This window comes from Tribolium madens, unplaced genomic scaffold (genome assembly GCF_015345945.1).
Source record: "Tribolium madens isolate multiple individuals breed KSU strain unplaced genomic scaffold, Tmad_KSU_1.1 Scaffold_97;HRSCAF=244;Tcas5.2_LG3a, whole genome shotgun sequence".
NCBI classification, from domain to species: Eukaryota; Metazoa; Arthropoda; class Insecta; order Coleoptera; family Tenebrionidae; genus Tribolium; species Tribolium madens.
Window position 1 is genome coordinate 6,841,123 of NW_025401069.1, and position 14,475 is coordinate 6,855,597.

At 30.2% G+C, this 14,475-nt stretch overlaps 2 protein-coding genes across 4 annotated transcripts; both read left to right on the plus strand.

Annotated features, from left to right (window-relative positions):
• The first annotated feature begins 355 nt into the window (after positions 1 to 355).
• On the plus strand, positions 356 to 9,088 carry LOC123015112 (protein BTG1-like). The gene is made up of 5 exons (XM_044414595.1): positions 356 to 512; positions 3,172 to 3,369; positions 6,573 to 6,761; positions 6,819 to 7,056; positions 7,111 to 9,088. Exons 2-5 carry the CDS (start codon positions 3,248 to 3,250, stop codon positions 7,228 to 7,230), a joined length of 669 nt encoding a protein of 222 aa, XP_044270530.1. The 5' UTR covers positions 356 to 512; positions 3,172 to 3,247; the 3' UTR covers positions 7,231 to 9,088.
• A 2,355-nt stretch (positions 9,089 to 11,443) lies between these two features.
• LOC123015111 (keratin, type II cytoskeletal 2 epidermal-like) lies at positions 11,444 to 14,008 on the plus strand. Of its 3 annotated transcripts, none has more exons than XM_044414592.1 (4): positions 11,444 to 11,604; positions 11,726 to 11,968; positions 12,062 to 12,275; positions 13,775 to 14,008. In XM_044414592.1, exons 1-4 carry the CDS (start codon positions 11,538 to 11,540, stop codon positions 13,926 to 13,928), a joined length of 678 nt encoding a protein of 225 aa, XP_044270527.1. In that variant the 5' UTR covers positions 11,444 to 11,537; the 3' UTR covers positions 13,929 to 14,008. The 3 variants fall into 3 exon arrangements, with proteins under 3 accessions (XP_044270527.1, XP_044270528.1, XP_044270529.1); XM_044414593.1 differs by having other exon boundaries at positions 12,083 to 12,275; XM_044414594.1 differs by having other exon boundaries at positions 12,128 to 12,275.
• Positions 14,009 to 14,475: the final 467 nt, after the last annotated feature.

Sequence of the window (14,475 nt, forward strand, 5' to 3'; positions counted from 1 at the left end):
GCAACCAAATATACATATTGAACTAAAATTTATAGTTTTGTTGCAAAATTGTTCCTTTTACGATATTTCATTAATAAAACGTTATTTTTGACACAAGACCTTAAAAAGTTACTATAAGTAAGCGTAGTATGAGCGAAGAGTCTTTGATACCAAACCTTGCAACAATCGCACGATAAGGTTTTATTTTAGGACGTAATAAACAACTTAGCGATATATAAGATAATGTTATCAATTTGGATTTCAAAATTCATCAACTGTTTTAAAGCTGCCGATAATTACTGCAAATAACGTGTTTTTACTTACTGGTATCACCTTGATTTCAAATCGCGCGCGCTAGGAAACAGATGATTTCTGACTTGTGCTTTTGTTGTGACTCACATCCGATTCGTGTCCTAATACTGAACTGGTTTGTTGACTCTCGCCTTGTTTTTTCGAAAATCTCTCCAAAATTTGTGTTTTCCATGCCAGTTTTTTTTCGTGGTGCTTCTGTACATTACCGTCCACAAGCTCAGGTGAGTATTATTCGGAAAAAAACAGGCTAAACCGTATTTTTCGTCGTGAAACTTGAACAAATATGTCACCAGAAGTTCCTTGAAAAGTGTTTCATAAAATTAACGTTGGAACGCAATACGGTCGAAGTACGGAATAATTACTGCTTTTTTTCGTTATTTGTGATCTAGACGATTGATTCTGCGTAATTTTTGGCTATTTTTACTGCCCCTTGGGGGCCAACCTATATTTGCTCAGTCCTTTGTTTTCAAAGTTGCACGTTATGGCCTACTGTTGCTTAATTTTTTTTTAAATATGGTCATTGCTATGTTAGATCTTGTCAAGAATATGCTCGTTGTGGTGTTTGTGATATACGAAGGTATTTTTGTAGTGCTTGAAGAGTGTTAAGAGTATTACTTTTTTGATTTCATTGCGTTGAAGCAGATGTTATAAAGAGCTTTAACGGTTTGTTTGTAAATACGTTTCAGGACAGACGTTTTTAGAACCATTTCGGACATGTGGGTTCTAAAAATGACTTCTTTTGATTCACGTAAACTTTTGTTCTCGAAATAATTCCAATGATTTCAAAAAAACTGGTCTGGTGCTAGGTTGTGACATCATTTTGCACAAAATGCAAAGGCAAAATTTCTGCTGTTTTTACTGCCAGAAGAACTATTTATGGATTTAATAACGCATTGTTAGTTTCATTTTTAAGAAATTATCATTTTTTTAACATTTCTTTGAAATGAATAAAGTTTGAAAGTATTTTCATGTTACAAGAAATATGTTGTACCAAAGTATTAAAAAGAATGTTCAACATTTAAATTGCTGGTTTATCGAAAAATGTTAAAATACCTATTTTATCATTGCATTGTTGTTTTTCAACCACTGAACAATGAAGAAAATATTTACATGATACCATAAAAACAAAATTTTTGTTTTACTATTTGAAACTGATAGTTTTTTTGCCAACTTCTACTTTTATTATTATTTAACACATTAATTACATAAATATTTCAACAGTAACCCGAAAAAATTGATTAATTGTTCGTTATCATGTAATAAACACAAACAACGATAAAGGTGTTGATAATTAAAAGGCAAAAAATTAAAAAACGTCGATCATACAATATCAACATGTAATCTATTTACAAAAGTTCTAAATAAATTGTAAACCATATTTTTTTCAAGAATTTTGTCTTTATAGGTCGTCAAAAAAAATTGAAAAAAAATTATAGGACCCATTTTAAATTAACGTCACTAATATACTTGTGACTACGTCCTACATTTTTAGAACACCATACATAGTCATACATATTTTATGATTAGGAGTTGATAGAGATTTATTTTATTTTACGTAATATGTATAACTGTCATAAATATTAATTTGTGATTAATTCTAAATAACGAATTTTAATTCACTTTTTGTAAATCGATCCATTAGAAGTCAGAAGGTCTCTATTATGTTTTTGCTAAATAAAATACAACTCTGGAATATATGTTGAAAATTCCAACTTCATTAAAAATATGGAAGAATTCCAGCTGTTAACAAAACTTACGTGTTTCTGTAGGTAAAGAATTATCTTTTTTTGGCATAATGATCTTGTGGTTGCATTTTGTACAGCAAATCTGTTCTCCTTGACAGACTCGTGAGTAAAGTCACGTACAAAAAAGATTTTCAATAATCGTGAGTCAATTTTTTTTCTTTTCCAGTAGATCTTTTATTTTTGGTGCAAATTGAGATCTGCCATTTTGTATGAGATTATATTTCAGTTCAGCTAGCAACAAAATATTACCCAATAAAAACTTGATCACTTAATGTAACACAATAATAAGACTAATGATAATAGGGACCCACAATTTATTTTTCATGATATCAACACAACATACCATTCACAAATTACGTTTGCTGCGTTTATTTTGTAAGTCATTTTAAATATAATCTGTGAGCAAAAGGTGTTCTAATTGTAAGTGGTAATGTTTTTTTTCTTTTGGTTCAAGGCGAAAATATTGCTATTTTGATGGGATTTGTTATTACACATTGAAAACGTTTTGAACTCGATTTGTAATTTGAAATTTCCACTCTGATGGGACATAATAACATCTTTCTTTTACGACAGATGTTCAACATAGTCTAGTTTTGGCTAAATAAGCGGATGTCTCATATTTAGTTCACTTGACCCTATTTATTTAAATATGGGGTCGATTTTTAGGGAAATTTTCATGATTGTTTGAGTATATTTTTTTATGTCAAATAATTAAGTTTTAAACGTCATTTCTAAAGAGATTGCATTTGTAAGCAGAACTTTATCTGAATTCTGAATAGATTAAGTTTTAAATCGTTGTAATTTTTATCATGTGACTAAGTATAATTACCGTTAATATCGTTTGCCTCATTCCGTGTGCAAGTGTTGATTATATTGCCGTGATTTGGGATTTAAACGACAGCAATTTGAACTTCAGGTTCCCCTTCAGAGTAGGTTAAAAATAAACTCAAGAAAAAGCAGATAATGTAAGATTAATCAATCTTTATGCGATGCGAGGTTATCAAATGAACGTTAATCTAATTTTTAAAGGCACCTACATTGGCAATTTTCAACTGCGTATTGTAAAATAAGTAAAAAGCATTTTGTGCAAAACTAAATGCGATAAAGTTGTAACAAAGCTGTCATTTCCTTTCAGATAACCTTTCGTAACTTTCATTTGGTTTACGTCTTCATTTTCTCCCCTGATGTGAAGGATTTTGTTAGAATACGAAATGAAGGAAGAAATTTTAGCTGCTGTTATGTTCTTTATAAGGTTCATTGAGAAAAGCGACAAGTTCCCTCAAGACCAAATCGAAAATTTCAAAAAGCATCTAACCGAACTTCTCATGGAAAGGTAAGTTTTTTTATTCATCAAGTTTTATTTTATAGGCGTTATTAATCATAGTCAAATAACATAATCCACTGAATAGTGAATAGATAACGATGCGTGCATACGAACTTTGTAAACAATACTTTAAATAGCAAAGAACTTTGACTTTGTAGATTAAATATTATTGTTCTACGTACGGTTCATTTAAAGGTACGCATAATGTTTATGTTTCATAAATCGGTGGAAAATGTACTATGACGATAATATATTTTACTTTCTTACTGTTTAAAGGTTCAGATTGAATAATTTGTAATTAATTTTCTATATAAAAAAACGTCAGAAAGCCTTGAAATTTTACTTGAAATAATAGTGGACGTAATAAAAAAGCAGAAACGCTAAATTGTTCAGTAAGTTTCTTATAATTTTCTTAAATCTTGTTGCTAAATTTTTATCATTTTTATCTTTTTTTTGGGGGGGGGGGTTGGAAGAGGGAGTTTTATTTGGCTAAACAGATTTCATTGATGCGGTCATCATTTCAGAAACTAAAAAACAAATTTACAATAATTTTGACTAACTGAAATCCATTTATTTTTTGAACAATTTATTATTTCAAGAATAGAATTGTATGTAGGTACAATAGTAGATTACAGGTATGGCTAAATATTTTGGTTTAACCGACTGAATTATTAAAATATTAAACAGTTTGCATAATAGAAATAAACTTACTTCTGCATAGTAACAATTTGGACGCTTAAAGACTGTGATATAAGAACGTTTTTCGTGATCAAATAGCATCAATAACCTGAAATCTGACTGAAATTATTCAGCCTTACGAAACTTTCTGAGTTCTTTTACAATTAACGTTTTTAGTTTCACATTTTACGTAAACTGTTTATGGGTACACATTTAAAGTTTAAATATTTATTCTTTACAAGTAATTAAATTGACGCATTACATTGTACGTTGTTAAATGTTTTAAATTGAGAATTAAATGTAGACAAATGTGTATATATTACTACGAAAGTTAATATTTAAACAGTAGTGAAAGCAGTAAACAAAAGAATAATGCAAGAACATAACCAATTAGAATTACAAACATATATTTGTATGAAAAGCTTATTGTAGGTATAAATTAGTTGAATGGGTACAATTTTCTTACTGAAATGGAACTTTCTTTATTCTATAAAAAAGGGGTTCTAAAAATTACCCCAGATAATAATAATTGAAACCTCTAAAATACTTTTGAAAGTTGCAGTTACAAGAAAATTATTTATCATTGATACTACCGCCACGCCTATTTTTTATATTTTGTAAATAAAATAAGCAAATTTGAAAGATTACTAAAAATACCAAGCTAAAAATGTGTTTGCAAAAGAAAATAAAGTCAATTTTAGTAGTTTGTAGAACATTAACTCTTTGTTTAGAAAATGAACACGTAAAGACCCGATTTAATTAATTAATTTAGTGTAAAAATGGTTGCTAAAACACACTTTTGCAGTTTCGGTGTTTTCTTTTGTGTTCTGATTTCTCGTCTAATTAACTACTCATGTTTTAAATTTGTGCGATAGTAACAAAGATGATGAAAAAGATTTAACTCAGCACAATGTTTGCATGTCTACAGCAAACATAGACATATTTATAATACTGAAAAATTAAACATATTAAACTAAATACATTAAAATACAAACTGAATAATAGATAAGTCCAATTGTTAAAGTTATTTTTGTAACAAGGGAAGAATAAAAAGTTGTTTCCTGTGTTCCATATACAGGTGCGCCAGAACTCGCGCTCCAGAGAAAAATGTCATGTAAGGAAAAAAAAATATCTATAAACAAAAGGTATGAGAGTTTAAATTTTGCAATTTGACTTATTTCTATTGGAAAAATAATTTTCCATTTTTTTGCTACAGGCTATTAGAAGAGGAAACAAGGAAACTGTATCCTCTAAATTGTAACTCTGTTTAATGTTATTTGTAGTTTTTATTGTCAAATTTTTTGTACTTTTAGGTTTTACTAAATAATTATAAAAAAAAAACATATACAAGATCATCAGTATCATTAAATCGACATAAAAAAGGCAAATGTCAAAAAATAAATGTCATAATTTTTTGACCGATAGAATTATTTAAACATTTTTTCCATGTTCCTGGTATCTTAGCTTACTTGGAATTTTTCTCTGGGGCGCGAGTTCTGACACATCCTGTATATACTTTTTTCTAACACTAAAGACAACTTTAGACAAAGAAGTGTATATCCCACAATTTTGGGGACTAACTTTCTGTTTCTTTGTTTTAAATGTAGATATTCAACAATAATTGAAAAATATTTTAAAAAACGACTAGCCTCAATGTGTGATAACGTAACAGTAGCCGGAAATTTGTTAGAATACTTTTTCAGTTGTTGATAGGAGTAATAACAATTTATTATTTATGGTTGGATAAAAGTATACGAATTGTACACAATGGTAATTATTTTTTAATCGAAATTTTGAGTATTATATCGGTTCTAAAAATTCAAGTTCTAGTTATTGAAATACAAAATATAAAAATAAAATATGGTTACTTAATACCAGCTCTATTGAATTTCATTTACTCTAAGTTAATTTAATAAAAGTAAAAGTTTTCATTTGTGAATGTAACATTCCCAATTTTATTCTATAATGTATTATTTTTTTAATAACAATACCAAATTATTGACAGTTTCAAAAAGGAAAATAAAACAAAATGTCACCTTATCTCTATTACACCAATAAATTTAACGATCCTTATCTTTTTGACATGCATTACTTTCACCAGTTTTCTAAACATCAATAAGTTTGTGATCCCTTGGACGGTATCAATTATAGCTAAAACCTTGAACTTCATTTAAAAGTTAATTTATGTTGTTCCCAATTTAATAACAGTGGATATTCTAATACTTGTCTTTCTCCTAGTTGTAACACTTATATTACTAGAAGGTCGGAAAAATAGTTTCGGTAGGATAAATTCCCATGGTAGTAAACAGACTAGTCATAATAACTGAAGCGTAGTAAAATTTCAAGCAAAACTTTTGTAACTAACATTGAAAATAAAGCGTCACGGATCGTGATTGATCACCTTCGTTTGCGTTTTTGTGCGATAATTATTTGTTTAATACTGCTGATTCGAACATTCCAAATTCCAATTTGATTACCGAAATTAAATAATCACTGATCACGTAATTGACGATTTTTTTTTTCGGTTATGACAGATTTGAGAAGCATTGGTTTCCGGAACTCCCAAGCAAAGGTCAAGCATACCGATGCATCCGCATCAACGGTATAAGTCCCATTGATTTGACCTTAGAACGTGCTGCCAGCAAATGTGGTTCGTCCTACAGTGATCTTCGATTGCCCACCGAGCTTACGGTGTGGGTTGATCCTAGTGAAGTATGCTACAGGTAAAGATGAGTCGACGGTTTCCTTTTTCAGGTCATTTAATTGTGTTTTTGTTGCAGACTCGGCGAATCGGAAGGTTCGTACTGTACGTTAGCTACTTTCCCATCAGAGAACCGTTCTTCCTCATCTGAGAATTCGACTCCGACATCAACTCCTCCTTCGACTCCTCTACAGGAAAAACTGTTACGTAAAGTACAAAGACCACCGTATCAAAGGTATTCAACCGACTTTCCGAATAAATATCGTAACCCTCAAAACATGTTCATCTCGCAGTTTCGGGTCAAGACAGCGAATGAGGTAAGTTTTATTTTTATTCAGCGAAACGAGTTTTTATGTTATTATGTGATTTAGGGGAATTTCAACTTGGGATCTAATCGTCAGATATGCAGAGGATCCTATCCTACGAACCCACCGTTCTATAAAAACATGAATATGAATAGAACACACTACAAGAACGTATGTAGAGTGTAGTAGTTCGTCTCATCTTTTTTTCTCAAGATTAATGGTAGATGGTCATTGTTCATGATTAATCCCAGATTGCCACCAGCTCCTATCAGGAATAAAATTAAAATATTTGCAAAGTATACAAAATACTTCCGTTGGAACGAACTGGTGCTTTTAAAAATTTACACTTTTATATGTATAAAGTTCAGGTGCCTTCGTGTCATTTTCTGTATATTTTGTAATTTCATCATATTTTTAATCGAGTCCAAACTATAAGCAGTTTGTTTTTAGGTATTATTGAGAATTTTTATTTTGTAATTTTAAGTTTGTTGCTGTGATAAACTTCTGTCATGACAGATAATGCCATTTGCAATATTTTGCATTTTCATTTAAGGGGTTTTTCTAAGGAAACTCTCACTCACAATAATTAAAATATTAAATCAACAATAGTTTTCTTTACTTATATTAAGTATGTATATTTTGAGATTAGTTCCTTTAGTTTTTAAAACTCATGTTCAGTTTTTTTAATCATTGTGAGTGATTGGTTTTCACTTCGAATCTGCATATTGTGATTAGCTTTAATCTTAAAGAAATCTATAATTTTCCACAAATCATGTGATTTTTGTGTACATATTTGACTGAATTTTTTATCGTATTGCCAAAAATTCTACTATCGTTAACGCTTTAACTTAGTAGGAGTATCTGTTTGTGTAAAATGACATGCTTATAGTTTGACAATTGAAGTACAAATTGTTGAAATCGTTCAAAATACGCATATATTTCATCTTTTTGTATAATTGTCTTCGTTTTGTATATGTTTTCTTGTATATAACTGTAAATGTGTTTTTTGTATTTCTGTCGGTAGTCATCATCGGGAAGAAATTCCTACCAACGCATTTGTGATCATTTGACTTTCATCTATCGTTAATCCATGAAAGTTTTCTTGTTTTTTAACGAAACGCTTGATTTAAGGATTTGTACTTGTAATTTCTCTCGTACTATTATTTTATAAAATTATTCATAGTTTTTAAGTTCTCATTATTGTATGATTAGTATTCAAATGGTTCACTTATTTTCAATTCTTTTGGTGATTATCACATTTACCGAGCTACAACATCATATTTCGTTCATATTTCCAAATCTCCGTGGTCCAATTACATCGTTGTCTGTAGTATATCTGTCTTGTAAATTAATTTTTTGTATAGTAGAATATAATATGAATATTTGGAAATGTATGTGGTACAGAATTATCCTAAGGTATTAATGTCTAATTTAGTCTACGCGTAATGTAACTTTGACTGATAATGGTACAAACTAGATTGTGATTAAAGCAGTGGTGTTATACGAAAATGGTTATGTTACTTAATGACATTTTTAATGATTCTGTACGATACATAGATGCTAGGTTTGGTTCTAAGGTTGATTAATACATGGATTATTTGAATATCAAACATTAAAAACAAAGACTAACAGGGTTTCAGCATGATGGATTAGCAAAATGAGGCCTAAGTGTAGAAAATTTTTATAAAAATTTTTGTAATTTTTTACTTAGCTTTGCATTAATTTGCATTTAATTTTTTAATTAAGGAATGATGGTTTCATTTAATTAATCCACCTGTTACAGGTTTGTATTAGATATTTTAAACAGATGGATTTCTTGGAATTACGTACAAGTCATCATGTCTCGTCGCAGCAAGTGCAATTAAAATTTGAAAATATTGTGATATTTACTTCTAAACTCCAAATTTTTAACGTAAATTTTGCAACGCGTATGTAATTCTTTGAAGTATCCACATTTTTCTGTAGAAATTGTATTTAGGATATTAGTGATGTAATATATTGTGTAGCCATAGAAATATATTAATGTTAAATATTGCATTTAAAACTTGGTATTTTCATTTCGTTTCCTGTAAATCATGTTTCTTAAACGGCAAACAGGTGCTGCTGTTACAGAAATGAAGCTTGCATAATGTGTTGAGGCAATTAATTGAATTACAAGAAAAACTACTCGCTGAAACGGAGTTTAAAATCTGACAATGGACGGTCTACTAAACAGGAGATTTCACGCAAGGATGAGGCAGCTATTATTATTCAAAGTAAATTTCTCGATATGGGCACTGTGTTATTATCCAAGGGGGCTTTTATTGGAAGTTTAATGATATTGTTGTTGTTGCTATTGTGTGCTGAATATTGCAACGAAACTAAAATATTTGATTATTTTGTTTGGTTCCGTCATTTCCACATTAAGAAAGATTTCGGCGAAATTGAGTCACGGGTTTGTCTTTTTCTTTAGCACTTTTAATAAAATAATGAACGCATTCAACTTTAATGCAAATTTACAACTTATATAAGATGGAAAAAACCATTTTTTGTCTGATGTGGCGGTGTAGAATTAGATGTTCCGCATCAAGGGGGTCGAACTTTACAAATGTATTAATTAAAATTCCGTATATCTGCCTGCGGCTTTGCAGGTCTCAGCCATGTCTGCAACGTGTATTCAAACAATTCTACACCTTAGCTTTATTATTTAGTTTAAAAAATAAAAATTTTGGATCAAATTTTAGGTTTTATAATTGACTTTCATAGATAACGGATCCGATTTGTTAACTGTTTCACGATTGTACCTCCAGAATTTAAATGTTTGTCAAGAATTTTAACTCTGATATAACAGGAAACTAGCGTCGTAAAAACTATATTCTGTTTGTATTTTCCAATCGTATTTTCTTTCTAACAAGGGTGTAATTTTACTAAACTGTTTTAATTGGATAATTAAATTTTTATCTTGAAACATCTGCATACTGTATTTATCTAATTGTGTTGTTTCTTTGTAATGGACTTAATTCATAATTTATTGTATAACAAATTATGTAATCTGTTACAAATCAAGGTTAATCTTCTCGCAATTATTTGATGCATTACCCAGCGGTGGTTTGGTGCCTACATCCTTTTTATAAAAGAGTACGTAATTATTTAGTTCTTTATTTTACAGTGTCCCAACAAAGTATACAAAAGGATTTGAATGAATACAAACATTTTCAACACATTTCTTAAACCCAGAACATAACAGTGTTTTTCTTTTGGTTTTCCTCTTCTGTCAAATGTATTTCGCTCTTACTCAAAACTATTTTATTTAATATATTAATGTCAAAGCGACGTAGGTAGGAAATAGTTTTGAGAAATAGTGAAATACATTTGACAAAAGAGGAAAACCAAAAGAAAAACACTATATTTTTTTGCTCTTGATTTCTATTTTTTAGTTTCTCAAGTTTTGTCCTGACATCAAAAATCTAATCAAATAAATCTATGAATAAAATTTTAGATATTGCTCAGGGCAACATTGTGGGGGCAGGAAGTTAGAGATTGGATAGGTACTTAAATTTAGTTATTCAGAGGTTTAGATGTTAAAGATATGTGAAATTAAAAAAAAAAACATTTTTAACCTTCACCAAAAACGGAAGGAAGTTGATTAGCCACAGAAAGCAAATAAAATTATGCACAGAGTTTTTACAATAGGTGTGGGGATACACCAATTTTGGTTACATTGAACTTTTCCGGTTCACTACTTTCATCACTTTTAAAACAAAATTTTATTACAAAATCAGAATTAAAAAACCAGTAAATAGAAAATACTTATAAGGTTTAAAATAAATAATTCTTAAAATTAGTGATAATACTCTTAATTGCGAAAAATACTAAAAGCAAAGAAATAATCATTAGTAATGTAATAAGTCTCAATTTTTTAAGACGAAGGATTTCATGATGGTCACTGAGTTAAGATTGAATCATCAATATATCTGTGCTCATCATTCAAGGCTTGATTTCCAATAGCATTTCAATACCTGTATAATTCAAAATCCGGATTTGTGGTCAGAATAACATTTTTACACTAAGTTGTTTTTATATCAAACAAAAAATAAATATAGCAAATGGTTACAATAGTATTATGTAGTAGGTCATAGATGAAAATCCAAAATCCTTTATTATTTTATCTAAATATAAATAGAATAAGCTTTTTTAGTTGTTTATTTGACTATTATTTATTTATTTTCAATTAAAATTAATATACAATGTTGGCCATTGACACAATTTCTAATCTTATTATTTTCATAACACAGGTGGTCTTATTTGAATTGATTTTGGGAAGTACCGATTAGTCATTAATTAAATAATTATCATAGACAACTTTTAACATCAACAAATGCATTGCATAACAACAGCAACAGGTACGTGTTTTTTTAAATTAACTGTAAACCATCTTCGAAGAATAATATATCTGGTGGGGAGCCTAAAGTTTAAACATTTCAAGATCGACACCGGTACATGCCGGTACTAAAATGTATTTTACAATGGGTGTACGAAATATTATACTTTTGGTGACTTTTGTTAGTTCCGTTTTAGCTTGTAAGTATTTTTTTGATTCAGTTTTTTTACTCTGTTTTGTCTGTATTAGTTCAATAACAAAATTCTTCCATAATTATTATTTTTGTTGTTTCTATTTACATGTAAACAATGTAATTTTTAGATTCAGGAGAATTTGTACCAAAATCCTACTACATAATCGACCAAGATGGCCACAAATCCGACGTCGTCTACTTCAGGAGTAAAAGGGACGTGGAATCATTCCCTCTTTTCCGAGTAAAACGCGGGGGTGGCTCTTCTGCCTCTTCGCAGAGCTCCGCGTCGAGCAGCAGTAACAGTGGGGCAGGGTTTGGAGCTGGCGGCGGCGGCGCCGGGGGTGGTGGCATACCGTTCCAAGGAGGAAGTGGTAAATAGAATACTTTTTCAAGTGACTAACCCGCATGCCGAAACATTAACTAATTTCTTGATCAATTTCTTGATCTGTGATATTCATTTAAAGACTACTTTCCGGGATTCATAGACCCTGGATTCGCTGAATTTTTCAACAACAACTTCAATGCCTTAGCAAAACTTGCCAGTAGTACGGGCGGCGGTGGTGGCGGCGGAAGTGGTGCTTTTGCACATTCTTTTGCCAGTTCGAGTTCTAGCGGTTCTTCGGGAATTCCCGGAGGTTTTGGAGGAGTTGGGGGAACTGCGGAACCCGGATACAAAGGGTAAGCAAAATGAGTCATATTGTTTATAAATCGTTATGATTCAAATTAATGATGGGAATGATTTTAATCCATGACTTTTCAATATCCACAACTATTCATAAAAAAATCGCCTAAGGACAAAAATTAAGATGGCTTAAATATTTTCATTAAACAACTCATTTTAGTGAAGGCTACCTTTGTTTAACTGAACTATTAGAAATATTTACTTTGTTTAACAGATATTGCATATTTGTGAATACATGGGATTTTTTCAACTAAATACATAAAGTTTTGGGTTTTTTGCCAGTTTTTAAATGTCTTGATAAAGTTTGTTTAGGAATAAGATATGGAGATTCTTTTATATCTATTAAACTTTACATAAAACAAGTTCCAATTAAACTTGGATACCCAATTAACATTACTGAAGTAAACATAAACATAAATATGTATAAATATCCATGTTATAATTTCTAAATATTGTGTTCTTTTCCAGTGTTTTTTTATAATAACAGGACAAGATTTATTTGACGTAAATGTGTATATGACTCGGTTATTGACGATTAAAACCGGTTAGTAATAATGGTTTAATTTATTTGTATATGTGAATGTAAGTAATGAATAATAACTATAGCGTATAATAATGTACAATAATAAATTATAACAAGCTTTAAAGAACCTTATCAAGGTGTATTTTTCTAGCATCCACGTAAAGTTATACAGGTTGCCCGAAAAAACGTAAAAAAAATTTAGGGAGATGAATTCTCATTAGGTCAATAAAAGAATAAGAAAAGTTCCTGTAGGACTGGCCATGGAGGCGGAAATGCTTCCTAAGGGAGTTAGAGCACTCTGAAAATGGAAGCAAAAGCTCTTTTTTTTCAATTATTTCAGTACTTAAACAGTTGAGATAAATTTACAAAAAAATTTTGACACTAAATCTACTAGCGCTATCAAAAATTATATTCCTACCTCAATTAGGGGGTCGGAGACGCTGTGGTCAATCTGTTTTAAGGCGAAACATCTTACTTATTTTACTTCAGCAAACGTTCTTTGAAAATTTTTCCAAGAGATTTGTGTTTGTTGTATAATTTTCTTTATTCACAATTAAAAAGCAATAATCAAATTACCTTGCATGTGAAAAGTTGGAAAGTACGACATTTCAACTTCATTTATTAATTATTGATATGAAATATACGGTTCAGGTTGGGAAGTAGAAACTTCCCAACCCAATAACTGATGGAAGTGACCATTTCCCAACCTGAACTGTCTATGTCATGTTTTTCAAAATTTGATAAATTCTTTATATTGGCTTTCTGTTCTTTAAGAAGGCTTTGATGGTCGTTGCTTCATCATAACCCGGGGCGCTTCGCGCCTTGGTAATGAAGCACCTTCCACCTCGGTATGTAATCTACTATTGATCCAAAGTTTAAAACAGTTAAAAAAAGTGTTCTATAATTATTTTGGATAGCTCATGTACACCCACACCCACACTTTGCGATGATTTATGACAATTCTTTTTTCAGACCAATTTTATATTCTCGCTTCGGTGAAGATACTGGTAATGGTGTTAAAGTTTCAAGTAGCGCTCAAGGACCCAGAGGAGCCTTTAGTTCGAGTTCGTCATCGATTGACAGTGATGGAAAAATTAAATATTCTGTAAAATCTGGAAAATACTAGTACCCGCATTTGTAATTTTAGTATTAGGGATAATGTATACGTATATGTTGGTACAATAAAATATAACATGTAATTATTTAGTGCGGACTTGTGGACATACTTAAAATATTCATTTTATTTTTATCGGCACAACTATCAATTACCATCATGTATAGTCGAGACTTGGCAGTTTGAATGCGATTGCTATTTTAAAAAACAAAATGAATAACACATCTTTCGAAGATTTGAAAGCATGTTTTGAAAGTTTTTGCGGTTGCAGAAATTTACCAGCTGTAATTGAACATAGTTTCTAATGATATTATTATAAGAGTTTTTCGAAAATATTTTCTTTTTGTGTTGTGCAACTTTTTAAAAGTGTGAATGATAAAAAACAAAATAAGTTAAGTCCCAAACCCCATGAAAGCAATCCAAAACATTAAAAGAGCAATGAAAGTCTACAAAATACTATATTACCTGATCCAAAACACCACCATTTCTTGTGAATTTTAATTTTATATCTATTATTTATTAATCAAGCAACAGATTTTTAATTTACATTTATTCGGCC